This window comes from Lipotes vexillifer, unplaced genomic scaffold, assembly GCF_000442215.2.
Source record: "Lipotes vexillifer unplaced genomic scaffold, Lipotes_vexillifer_v1.1 scaffold777, whole genome shotgun sequence".
NCBI classification, from domain to species: domain Eukaryota; kingdom Metazoa; phylum Chordata; class Mammalia; order Artiodactyla; family Lipotidae; genus Lipotes; species Lipotes vexillifer.
The window spans coordinates 4030684-4043745 of record NW_006784423.1 but is presented as its reverse complement, the minus strand read 5'-3'; the positions used below and the strand labels follow the sequence as shown (position 1 = coordinate 4043745).

Below are 13062 nucleotides of genomic sequence, written 5' to 3'. Positions count from 1 at the left end.
TAGGGAAAGTGTGTACGTGTGCATGTGTGTGTGTGCGTGTGCGTGCGTCAGAGTGCGTTTCCACAGCTCTAGAGCTAAAGTTAAGGGAAAGTTTCTAGTCTCTCAAACAAGACCCCTCACGCCTCAATAGCGTTGGACCCTTCGAGTATCACAGCTCTATAGTTGGGGTTGGAGAGGGGACTCATAGCATTGATTTTAGAAATTTGTGTCTTGGCTCACGTGTTTTGAACTTTACGTTCAGAAAACTGTGCAGAGATAAAACAAAAATGATTCCCATCATCCCCCTTACCCAAGGATACTAACAGATGCCTGAGGGATTCCTAAGTTCAGATCCACACTGACATGAACTGAGCTGGGACTCTGTTCCCCCTTGTGGGCATCAGGCACCTTTCTGGTCCTCACCTTGTACATTGCCCTGGGATCCAGGCATGGGATGCCGAAAACCCACCGTCCTGAAGAGGGAGATGATTGGTCCCCACAGCAGCCGGCAGCCTGCCGGGCAATACTGATATCTCTCTGCTGTGCTCTACGAATTAACAAAAAAATGGCCACGTCCTCCTTCTGATAGGACAGCAGGCGCCCAATATTCTTTAGTTTTGTTTTCATGGGTTGATAATTCCTTAGTGTTTCTTCTCTAGAGGGCACTTAAAATATTTTCGATTCGCTGTTTCAATTATTCTAGCAGCATTATTGCAAAGAAAGTAGGAAATGGTAATTACCAGTTCCATCTTATGAATGAGCAAAGTGACGCCCTGGTGGGCAAAAACCATGGCTGTAGGGTGAGGCCTGGGCCCTGGGTCTCCAGTTAACAGGCCCGTCCAGGATATGTCCCAGTATCCACACTCTAACAATAAAAACAAGCACTGGGCTATTGTAAATAGAGCTGCAATGAACATTTTGGTACATGACTCTTTTTGAATTATGGTTTTCTTAGGGTATATGCCCAGTAGTGGGATTGCTGGGTCGTATGGTAGTTCTATTTGTAGTTTTTTAAGGAACCTCCATACTGTTCTCCACAGTGGCTGTATCAATTCACATTCCCACCAGCAGTGCAAGAGGGTTGCCTTTTCTCCACACCCTCTCCAGCATTTACTGTTTCTAGATTTTTTGATGATGGCCATTCTGACTGGTGTGAGATGATATCTCATTGTAGTTTTGATTTGCATTTCTCCTATGATTAATGATGTTGAGCATCCTTTCATGTGTTTGTTGGCAATCTGTATATCTTCTTCGGAGAAATGTCTATAATGGAATATTAGCCATAAAAAGAAACGAAATTGAGCTATTTGTAATGAGGTGGCTAGACCTAGAGTCTGTCATACAGAGTGAAGTAAGTCAGAAAGAGAAAGACAAATACCGTATGCTAACACATATATAGGGAATTTAAGAAAAAAAAATGTCATGAAGAACCTAGGGGTAAGACAGGAATAAAGACACAGTCCTACTAGAGAATGGACTTGAGGACACGGGGAGAGGGAAGGGTAAGCTGTGACAAAGTGAGAGAGTGGCATGGACATATATACACTACCAAACGTAAAACAGATAGCTAGTGGGAAGCAGCCGCATAGCACAGGGAGATCAGCTCGTTGCTTTGTGACCACCTAGAGGGGTGGGATAGGGAGGGCGGGAGGGAGGGAGACGCCAGAGGGAAGAGATATGGGAACATATGTATATGTATAACTGATTCACTTTGTTATACAGCAGAAACTAACACACCATTGTAAAGCAATCATACTCCAATAAAGATGTAAAAAAAATAAAAAGAACAAAAACAAGCACCTTTCAATGACATTTTTAAAATGAGACTTTCACAGGAATTTCCAGAATGCCGGGCTCAGGGATAAAGGAGCAGGGCTGTGCTCGCTGTTCGGAAGCGGTAGCTGCTGAAGCTGTGAAGATCATGTTCCCTTTCTTTCCTGTTTTCCTGTATGGGAATCGGTGATTGTCATCTACTGAAAACTTTGAGAACAATAAGAAAGCACATGCTTTTGCTGGTCATCCTGTAGCTTTTTCTTCTGGTTGCCCCTGGTTTGCCCACCAGCTGTAGCAGTTAGAAGACCATCTCTTCAAGATACAGTCGTACGAAACCAGAGCCCTACAGGCCAGGATGACTAGTTCACGTTTACCGGTCTTCTCAAAAATACAGGGGGAAAGAAAAGAGCACGTGACATTTCAAGACATTCATAAAACATGATCCAAAGCATCATGTTTGATCATTTGTTTATTTTGAGCGTAAGACAGGTATCTTTTCTTAATTTTCCCTAGCCTTTTCTCATGTTTACTGGATGTTTTTCTCCGTGTTAAGAAGGTGACCTGGAGCTTTAACAAAACAATCTGGATAACACAACCTGGATAAATGCTAGTCTGCACACAAGTCATCATCAGTCATCACCTAGTCTCTGGCCTGGCCTCCATGTAAATCGAATTAGTCTTAAAGCCTGAAAAAAACAGAGAGAGAGCAGGCCACATCATCTTATTTCTAGTTGGAGCTTTAAACTTCACATTCACCCCTAACCTAACACCCACATCTTCCCCTGAAGCAAAAACAAATTTTCTTTTAGAAGAAATGGCTATTAAAGACTGAGTCAGTTGCATAAGAATTGGCTTAATCCTGCAGCCAGGATGCAGAGTAGCTGTTGGCTTCACTGCAGGCCAGCTGGGGCTCTTGGAGCAGGACAGGTAGAGACGATGCTTTAGACCAGGACTAAGTCCAGGTGCTAGGGGGTGGCTGTGCATGCCTGCACATCACATAGAACAGCAGGGAGGTAGAGTTTGGAGGGAAAGGAGAGAGGGGACCATAACGCAGCCTTCCATTTATGGCTCTGGGTCTCGTGCTCTGTTCACTGTCTCCTTGTACCTTATATTGTCTTGGCAAATAAAAGCTTTGTTTTTGATTTTGCTGTATGCCTTCACCGACAGCTCTCACTGGTCAGAACTGACCTCTTTAAAAGCTTATATGGGGACTTCCCTGGTGATCTGGTGGTTAAGACTCTGCGCTTCCACTGCAGGGGGCCCAGGTTCGATTCCTGGTCGGGGAACTAAGATCCTGCACCCCGCGTGCTGTGTGGTGCAGCAAAACAGCAAAAACAAAAACAAAAAGAATGAGTTTTTACAGTGACCAATTCAGTTCTATTTAAGTTAAATCAAATTGTAAAATAACAAACCTATAAAAGTGGAAGAACAGAGTGTGTTTCAAAACCGCCAAAATAAAATATTTTTAAAAACCCTTATATGACCACCTCAAACACTAAATGGCATGGGGGCAGTGGGTAAGGGAGGAAGATAGTAAACTGAGGCAGGAAATTAGTTAAATAATAGAAAAAAGACAAATCGTATCTCCCTTAATTTTCTGGACACATTCAGGAAAAAAGTGAAAAAGAAGCAAACAAAACTGTATTATATTTTTAATGGTGACTCACCTATCTTTTGTTTTCTTTTGTATAATTTTGCCTCACCTGCAGGGCAAAGCGAGAAAAGTCAGGAAGGAATTTGAAATTATAACCCTTTTTTTCCCCCTAGCTTTATTGAGATGTGATTGACACACATCATTGTGTAAGTTTAAGGTGTAAAAACGTGATGATTAGATAATATATGTATATTGCAAAAGGATCACCGCCATAAAGTTAGCTGACACGTTCATCACCTCACGTAGCTACCCTTCTTTGTGTGTGCGTGGTGAGAACTTTCAAGTACACAATACAGTATTGTTAACTGCCTGTACTATCGAATGTACCATCACATCCAGGATTTTCCAATCACCATACTGCCCCTTACATCCCAGAACTTTTTCATCTTATAATTGGAAGTTTGTAGCCTGTGACCACTGTTACCTGTTTCCCGTACAACCCCTGCAAGCCCCTGGCAACCACCAATTGACTCTCTGTTTCTGTGACTTTGCTTTTTTTAGATACCAGATACGTGAGCTCACACAGTATTTGCCCAGATTAGCGTAAATGATTCGGGAGCTTATTTTCATTTATTTTGATGGTTTAAACTTTTAATGAAATAGATTCAGCTGGTAAACTCCAGTATTTGCTTGGTTTTTTGAAGGAGGAACAAAACTGGTGGACGGCCACTTCTTTTGCTTTCCTGAGTGTAGTCCACTCTTGTGGTCATGTGGCTTTTGAGCACTTAAAATGTGGCCAGTCTAACTTGAGGTGTGTTCTAAGTGTAAAATAGACATCAGATTTTTAAGATTTAGTAGGAAGAGATTGTAGAATAGCTCATTAATGTTTTTTATATTGCTTGCATGTTGAAATGACAGTGTATTAGATCTATTGCATTAAGTAAACATATTATGAAAGTTGCCTTCACCAGCATCTTTTTACATTTTTTAACCATGACTATTACGAAATTGAAGATTACATATATGGCTTGTATCATATCTCTGTTAGCTTTGCTCCGTAGAGCTCACCATTAGTTTTTGCTGTTTGGTTCTGCCATCACTTTGCTTTTCTGACTGTTTCTTGACTGGTCTTTGTCTTTATCTGAAAATGATTATATTACTGCTGGCCTGTGTTTCAAGTATACTGTAGAAAATGATTTGATGATCAAGTCATCACTACATTGCTCTTGGTCTAGGGCTTATAATTTAAAGTTGCATTTTCGTCTTTCAGACTCTGAAGGCTAAGCAATAATAAGGCTAAAGTTATTTTCTAGTAATATGTAGGCCAAGGTGCAAAATAGGATTATAAACAGAAATGTAAATGCGGTATAATTTCCGAGAATAATATTTTTTTTTTTTGCGGTATGCGGGCCTCTCACTGTGGCCTCTCCCATCGCGGAGCACAGGCTCCAGACGCGCAGGCTCAGCGGCCATGGCTCACGGGCCCAGCCGCTCCACGGCACACGGGATCCTCCTGGACCGGGGCATGAACCCGCGTCCCCTGCATCGGCAGGCGGACTCTCAACCACTGCGCCACCAGGGAAGCCCCAGCTGGAAAACTTTAATTCCATCATCAAGATCTTGGTCCAGTCTTCCTGCCTCTCATGCCTTTGTCAACAGTCCCCAGCTAGAGTCAGTGGATGCCGTGGGTCCCTTGATGCCTTGTGTTTCATCACACTTTTGACCCTGAGCTGTGATCTCTTATGTGTTCTTTCCACAAAACCATCCTTGCTTTAGGAGGCAGGAAATGAGCTATAAACAGTAGTTGAATTGAAAGCATCTAAAGTAGAAAAAAACACGAGATGTGGAAAATCCACGAAATGGGCAAGACTGCATGAATAATCAAGCATCTATAATTGTTTGAATTTATTTCATTTTGATATTTCAAGAAAGGTTGTTCAGTTTTGGTGGTTGGATATTTCTTTGAAAAAGAATTAAAAGAATTTTTTTCTCATATGTCAAACTCACTTTCTCTTGGTTGTCAGGTTTCCTGGAAGAGGCAATCCATTGTATAGTAAATTCGTGCCCTGGAATAATTAATTTACCTCACATGAGTGAGTACTTTATTCTGAGAACATACAGTGTACCCTGAGTCACCACAGACCTGGCTTTAATCAATACAGAGAAAGCTTTTTAATTGTTCTTCATCTTTGCTAATGCTTGGCACTGATTAGTAGAGTATGCTTTTATGTTTGGCAAAGTCTTTATGGGGAATGTGCAACTGTTATTTGGGCTGTATTTTCCTGCAACTGAATCCATACTTTTTAAGATCACGCACAAGCATGGAGTAGGCATGAAAGAATTTTGCAGCATTCTTTCTGTCAGCTCAGTTCTAATTCTTCACAGTTCAGATTACAGAACAGGTCTAACGTGGGAATCGAAATTAGAGAATTGACCACTCTTCAAAAAAATAAAAGTACTAGTATTTATAAACGGAATTAACCGAGTCATGGCTACACCATATGTAAGTGAACACAGACAAGGTATGTGTATGTTTTATCTCCACAACCAGAAATCTGCCTTCACTGCCCGCCGTCTTTATGGATGCCGTTCCCTTTGGTTCTACAGATGCCGACTGCCTAGTGAAGGGCTGTGGATCTCCATTAAGGTGGACTCAGCCAGCATCAGGCGAACATACGCTTGCTACCGCTGCATGCAGGGAGCCATGCTACCTTTGGAAGAACGGTAGCCCCTGCTCTCTCAGAGTGTGGGTTCTGGTGGAGAGGAAGTGAACATCCATAGACGTGAACATCGATTCATTGGCTGCCAGGGTGGAGTCGTGGAGTACTACAGAAAAAAGTGTTTGTTGGAATTTTCTATTCAGAAGATAGTCCAGTGACATATTATCTTTATAGAAAGTCTGTTTCCCCCCGGAAGGCCGTCGAGACAGTATTAGCTGGCCTGAATTTTCTGTATGCTGCATTGAGAGTGATACAGTGATGAAGAAAACCTCAATTGCCGGTGAATGTAAAAACCGCTAATTAGAGTGCTTTAGCTTCTCCGTCTCTAAATTGGTGATAATCACCCTACATTTATGTTAAACCACCATGTGAGGCAAGATAATAACAAAGCAGAGGGCCCCAGTGAATTCTATATGAACCTTACCTCCACGTGGTCCCACGGAATGGAACCTAACACCTGTCCAAACATAGACCTTTTTTGGGAGGTTATATGGGCCAGGTGCTGCAATGGATTTTGAAAACCAAACGAAAAACCACCGTGGGAAACAAATCGACTCCAAGCTCTAGGTCTTTCCCCTCCAGATCTGTCCTCCACATGTCCTTCAGAGTTCTCTTTCTAGAATGCAAATCTGTCCACGACACACCACCGTTCCGATGAATAATCCATCCCTGGATCCATGTCATCATCGATTCAAAACACACTAATGAGGTTCCAGGCACTGTGATAAGCACTGATGACACTTTTTCCCCCATGAAGCTTCCAGTTGGTTTGGGGAGATAAACATTAGTTACATGGTGGCAGATATAATCTCTCATTTTCCCCACCAGCCTATACAATAGGCTCCTAAGCATAACACGTAAGAGTTATGTCATTACCTGGCCCTTAACTTCCGTGTCCTCACCTGTTAACTTTCTCCTCCTCTCTCTCCCCTGCAGCAGAGTCAATTCTTCAGGTCCCTGAATATACCAACCTGTTCATGGCTCTGAATGTGTCCTCTTCCTTTTCTGGATCATTGACCTCATCTTCCTGCTCGGGGAGCTCTCACTTACCCATGAAGATTCTGCTCAAATGTCCCCTCTTTTGTGGCAGAAGCAATGATGTCCTTTCCTGTGCTCCCAAAGCATCCTTCCCCTTCTCCGTTTCTGGCACTTGCCATATGCTGTGTTACAATTACCTTTCCGTGACTCTTTCTCCTCTTAGACCACGAGCTCTTGAGCCTAGAAGCTGCCTCTTATTTGCTTCCATCTTCCTAGATCCCAGCCCAGAACTTGACCCAGAGTAGATGCTAAGAAGATATTGGTTGATGTTCAGTTGTTATTCCTGATCATATGAACTGAATTATAAGATTAGGACAGAGAGACCTACATGGAAAGCGGGGAGAAAGATGATTCAGTGACGTGAGCTGATAAAAGTAAGGTCAGACTGGGAATACTGCAGGCCGATAGTTTTATGTTTGAAGGAGCTTTAGAGTTAAGAAATTCACCTAGAGTTTTCTAAAACGTCACGAGTTATTTTGGTTATCATTTTGGTGTGGATATTATCACGCTGATGTTCAGAATGAGGGCGAGAGGCTGTGGGCTTCAGGTGTGAAAGTTTCATGAGTTCTCTTTGGTGGAGAAAGAAATCTTCCCTCTCTGTACGTGCTTCAGTGTTACTGGGATTTGCTATGACGTGACCTCCTACCCAAGGGACTCCTGGCCACGAGCTCCAGACCCAGTAAGGCTCCAGTCTGCACCATTCCCCAGCTCTAGAAGCGTCTCATAATTCTTTTAGAAAAATGAAAGAGAGTCAAACTTATGGTGATGCTTAATAAATACTATGAGCTATAGGTGATGATCCAGGAAAGGGGCAGGAAGGTTTTATTCTTCTCTCTTCCAATTACCTCCCTAATTGAAGGGAGACTAACTCATTTGTAGTTTTGTGTACCTAGGATGTTACTGAAGGTGAGGTGCTTTGATGTAGGTTAGAGCATCCTACAGCAAAAAAAGACCCCCCTTTGCAATGAAACACCTCCTGGCCTCTGCTTGAGAGGCTGTGTGCACTGAGCTGTACGTGACGGACCAGAACACGACCTTTGAAACATTTGTCCCCAGCCTGTACTGTGCATCCGTGTCATAGACCCCCGCATTTCCTGAACAGGGCATTGCCGAGCTCTGAGGCCTCTGGTACCTGCTGAGGGTGTTTTTCCCCCCGGAGGATCGCACCTGTGCTGTTCAGAGGTGGTATTGAGTTACAGGGAGGTGTCTGGCAGACAGGAGTATCACTCTGGTGTCATGTTAAGGATACAAAGCAATGGAAAATGATCCCGTGAACATTCATGTATAATTCATGTATTTTTTTATTCCTACATCAAAGCTATAGTTTTCAATAATTTCTGAATAGAAATTTTTGTTTAATCTCTCATTTAATGGGCTGAAGATTATGTTTTGCCTGTATGGTTTATATCTTTCCCAGTGAATGATGTGCACGTGATCTCAGAGGGAAATAATTAGCACATACACAAAAGCAACTTTCTTTAGTCTTTTAACAATCACTTTTTGAATGATAAACAAAAAATCCAAATCCAAGAGGGACAGAGGGAAATAGGGTTGGTATGAGAAATGTAGGGGTTTCAACTCTATAGCTGATGCTTTATTGTTAAAAGTAAAAGTGATTGGAAAAAGCTGGGTGGCACTTTGGTGTTTATCATTCTCCATATTTGTCTTTAAGTTTAAATGCCTAATAGTCAAGCCATTTTAAAGCATCTTTTGCATGGGATAAGAGAATTCAAGAAAGAATGATGGCCCTTATTGGTTTTGTTACAGACTTTCAACTGGGCAACATTTAAGAAAGGTTCATTGGTGTGTGCTGCTGTGGATGTGTCTTTTCTTCATAAAACATAGTATGATTCAGATTCTTCTGGCTTTTGCCCTCATTACTTAATACTGGGCAACTTTTACTTTTTAAAGTCTGATTTAAAAAAAATTGAGCCAAAATATGCAAGATGAAAATGTTCAGAAATGCCGTTAACGAGTGGTTTGTATTCAGGTGGTGCTGGCAGTGATGCCACCTGCCACTCTGGTCTGCAGTGTCTACTGCCCGCTGCGCTGGGGGAGGGTCCAGGCTTTCATGTCAGGCCAGTGTGACAGAGCTCCCGCTAGCTTCGGTCACCAGGCCCACGGGGGACGTGCCCTTGGTCGTGGCCACCACACAAGGGAGGTGAGTGCCAACAACACTGTGGCCGGATGAGCGATGGCCCCCAAAGGTCTAAGTCCCCAGAACCTGGGGATATGTTACCCTGCACGGCAGAGGGGACTTTGCCAATGTGATCAAGTTAGGGTCTTGAGGTGGGGAGAGAACAGTGGATTATCTGGGTGGGCTGGATGAAATCACAAGGGTCCTTATGAGAGGAAGGCAGGAGGGTCAGAGTCAGAGGAGATGGGACCCGGCAGGCAGAGGTCGGCATGACGTGGCCACGAGCCACGGGATGTGAGCAACCTCCAGAAGGTAGAAAAGGCAAGGAACTGATTATCCCCTAGAGCCTCCTGAAGTAACAGTCCTTTCGGCACCTTGACGTTAGCCCCAGATCAAGAAGAGAATGAAAATGATTCTGGACTTACGACCTCTGGAAGTGTAAGCTGATAAACCTGTGTTATTGTTAAGCCACTAAGTATTTGCTAATACCACAGCCATAGGAAACCAGTGAAAGAGACTTGTGCTTGGGAACAGATGCACACGGGCGTGGCAGGGATGGAGGACCTCACTTTCATCAGGGATAATCGAGCCCCGGTCCGGGAGGATCCCACATGCCGCGGAGCGGCTGGGCCCGTGAGCCATGGCCTCTGAGCCTGCGCGTCCGGAGCCTGCGCTCCGCAACGGGAGAGGCCACAACAGTGAGGGGCCCACGTACCGCAAAAAAAAAAAAGAAAGAACGAGCGAGAGTTAGGTCCCTAACAGCTCTGGCTTTGAGTCAGACTGCCTGGGTTAAAATCCTGGCACTACCATCAATTAGTTGTGTGACCTTGAGTCACTGGACCTCTGTCTGCCTTTGTTCTCTCATCCGTAAAATGGGAACCATGACAGAACTTGCCTCCGAGGCTTGTAAGGAGGTTTACTGACGTAACTCATACAAAGCATTTGCACCGTCCCTGGCAGAGTGGAGGCTCTGTAGACATGGAATCTTATTGGATAAGCCCTCAGCTCTTCACAGGCTTTGCTGTGTGTTTGTGCTGCTGCATTTTTTTTTCTTTTTTTTTTTTTTTTCCTTGCGTTATGCGGGCCTCCCACTGTTGTGGCCTCTCCCGTTGCGGAGCACAGGCTCTTTTTTTCTTGCGTTATGCGGGCCTCTCACTGTTGTGGCCTCTCCCATTTGCGGAGCACAGGCTCCGGACGCGCAGGCTCAGTGGCCATGGCTCACGGGCCCAGCCGCTCCGCGGCATGTGGGATCCTCCCGAAACGGGGCACGAACCCGCGTCTCCTGCATCGGCAGGCGGACCCTCAAGCACTGCGCCACCAGGGAAGCCCTGTGCTGCTGCATTTTACTGGCCCATTTAATAAGGTTCTCTTTGTTTGGGGAGCCACAGGAATTATGCATTCCTCACTCATATAAATCTGAAAGAAATACCTGCTCATTCTGCGGGCAGGGACGTTGAGGCTAAATGCATGGTCCTTGGCTTGGTGGGGTCTTTTTGTTTTGTTTTCGTAGGCGGCACAGAATAGATATACATGTTTTCTATGGAAGGAACAGGTCGGTTCCTTGCAATGAGATATATTCGTGGTTACCTGTTGAGGTCTCAACTCAGAAGGCCCTTAGGTTTTCATTCTTCTACTTATCCTTATGCTTAGAGTAGGAAGATTTTGGTAAAACATCAGACATCTCAGGGTAAGGGAGACTAAGTGCAGTGCTTGAAGGGGGTTGGGGGAAAGCTCGTAGGGTCATTGTAGCTCTAGAGCTCTGAGAAGGTGGGAAACTTCACAGATCATGACCAGCGATTAGCTCATGGCGCAGTTATCACTCAGTGGAAGGCGGGCAGCTCACTCAGATTCTGTCCTGTTTTATTCCACAGCACCCTTGGATAACGATGCCTTTTTGGTAATTTCTAGTAACTGTGTCTCCTTAGATGGAGGCTGGTATGAGCTATCACCCAGCTCATACTAAATTTCCCCCTGTGGGTTGCCTTTGAGTTGGCCAGGGGTACATTCCAGCCAAGAAGACAGCACAGAGCAGGGCCCCTTTGGGAAATTACAGACCCTTGAGCATGTGCTGGGTGCTCAATGGAGAGAGGGCCGGGGGTCGGGGCACCTGGAATTGTCACTGAGGGGAGAGTGTGCAGAGCTTCGGGCACCCAACCTAGGAGTCTGGGCTGCATCCTGAGCCCTTCCTTCCCCAGACTGTGCAGAGTTGTGGTATTATAATAGATGTGGTACATATAGACAATGGAATATTACCCAGCCATCAAAAAAGAATGAAATAATGCCATTTGCAGCAACGTGAATGGACCTAGAGATTATCATACTGAGTGAAGTCAGACAGAAAAGGACAACTATCATATGATATCGCTTATATGCAGAATCTGAAAAAAAATGATACAGATGAATTTATTTACAAAACAGAATCAGACTTAGAGAAGGAACTTATGGCTAGCAGCGGGAAAAGGTGGGGGAAGGGATAGTTAGGGAGTTTGGGGTTGACATTTACATACTACTATATTTATTTTTTTGTAAATTTATTTTTGGCTGCGTTGGGTCTTCGTTGCTGCTCGCGGGCTTTTCTCTAGTTGCAGCAAGTGGGCTCTACTCTTCGTTGTGGTGCGTGGGCTTCTCATTGCGGTGGCTTCTCCTGTTGTAGAGCATGGGCTCTAGGCACACGGGCTTCAGTAGTTGTGGCACGTGGGCTCAGTAGTTGCGGCTTGTGGGCTCTAGAGCGCAGGCTCAGTAGTTATGGTGCATGGGCTTAGCTGCTCCGCGGCATCTGGGATCTTCCCGGACCAGGGCTCGAACCCATGTCCCCTGCGTTGGCAGGCGGATTCTTCACCACTGCACCACCAGGGAAGCTCACACACTACTATATTTAAACTAGATAACCAACAAGGACCTCCTGTATAGCACAGGGAACTCTGCTCAATATTCTGTAACAACCTAAAAGGGAAGAGAATTTGAAAAAGAATAGATACATATATATGTATAACTGGATCACTTTTCTGTACACCTGAAACTAACACAACATTGTTAATCAACTATGTTCCAATATAAAATAAAAGTTAAAAAAAGATAGATGTCAAGGGAAAGGGACATGAAGACCTCTGTGGTCCCAGAGTTTTGGAAGTGCTGGGAAAACAAGCAAAACCGTTTGTTTCCACTAGGAATTTTCAGAGCCTGTGAATACATTTTGAATTTCCCAGAAGTGGATATCGTAGATAAGTAGAAATGAGACCCGGAACTAAGGCATCGGGGTAAAAAAGAGTGGGTGGGTCCAAGAGATCCAGGATGAGGGTTAGAAAACAATTGGTGACCAGTAAGATGGTGAGGGGGGCAGCAAGGAGATGCAGAGAGAATTCCCATGTGACCATAGTTTCAAGCTTAGGCTTTTGAGTGATAGCTTAGCATTTGGGGCCCTAGAGGAATAGAGAAGATGGAACTGGCTTTATAGGAAGATAATGGGTTTTGAATTTATTATGGACTCGTTTATCTATATTTGTGATACTGGCAGTATAGCTGATGATGCCAAAGTCCGCGTCCCCAGGCTAGAAAGCTGTGTAGAGCCGGGCACTTGGAGCCATGGGTATCGATGAAGACCTCCAGAGACAGTAGGGGTCACATTCACTTACCAAACTCAGTCAGTGGTGCTGTAGTCACGGGTGGGAGGGTGGAGCCACCAGTTAGCTAAGTGCTGACTCATGTTCTGATTAGGACCCTTGCCCTGTTTAAATTGAGGCTGCCTCTCTTCTTGTAGAATCATAGCTTGTGCAATGACCATGAATAAGTACGTGGAAGAAAACGTGTCTCAGAAATCCTAC

The 13062-nt window shown here is 44.4% G+C and overlaps 1 protein-coding gene across 1 annotated transcript in view; it reads left to right on the top strand.

The window, feature by feature from the left end:
* Positions 1-13062, top strand: part of SLC9A2 (solute carrier family 9 member A2) — an 87673-nt gene that overhangs the window by 47908 nt on the left and 26703 nt on the right. Inside the window, exon 6 of the mRNA XM_007456840.1 lies at positions 12999-13055. Within this exon, the coding sequence (XP_007456902.1) occupies positions 12999-13055 (57 nt within the window). The remainder of the gene's footprint in view (positions 1-12998; positions 13056-13062) is intronic.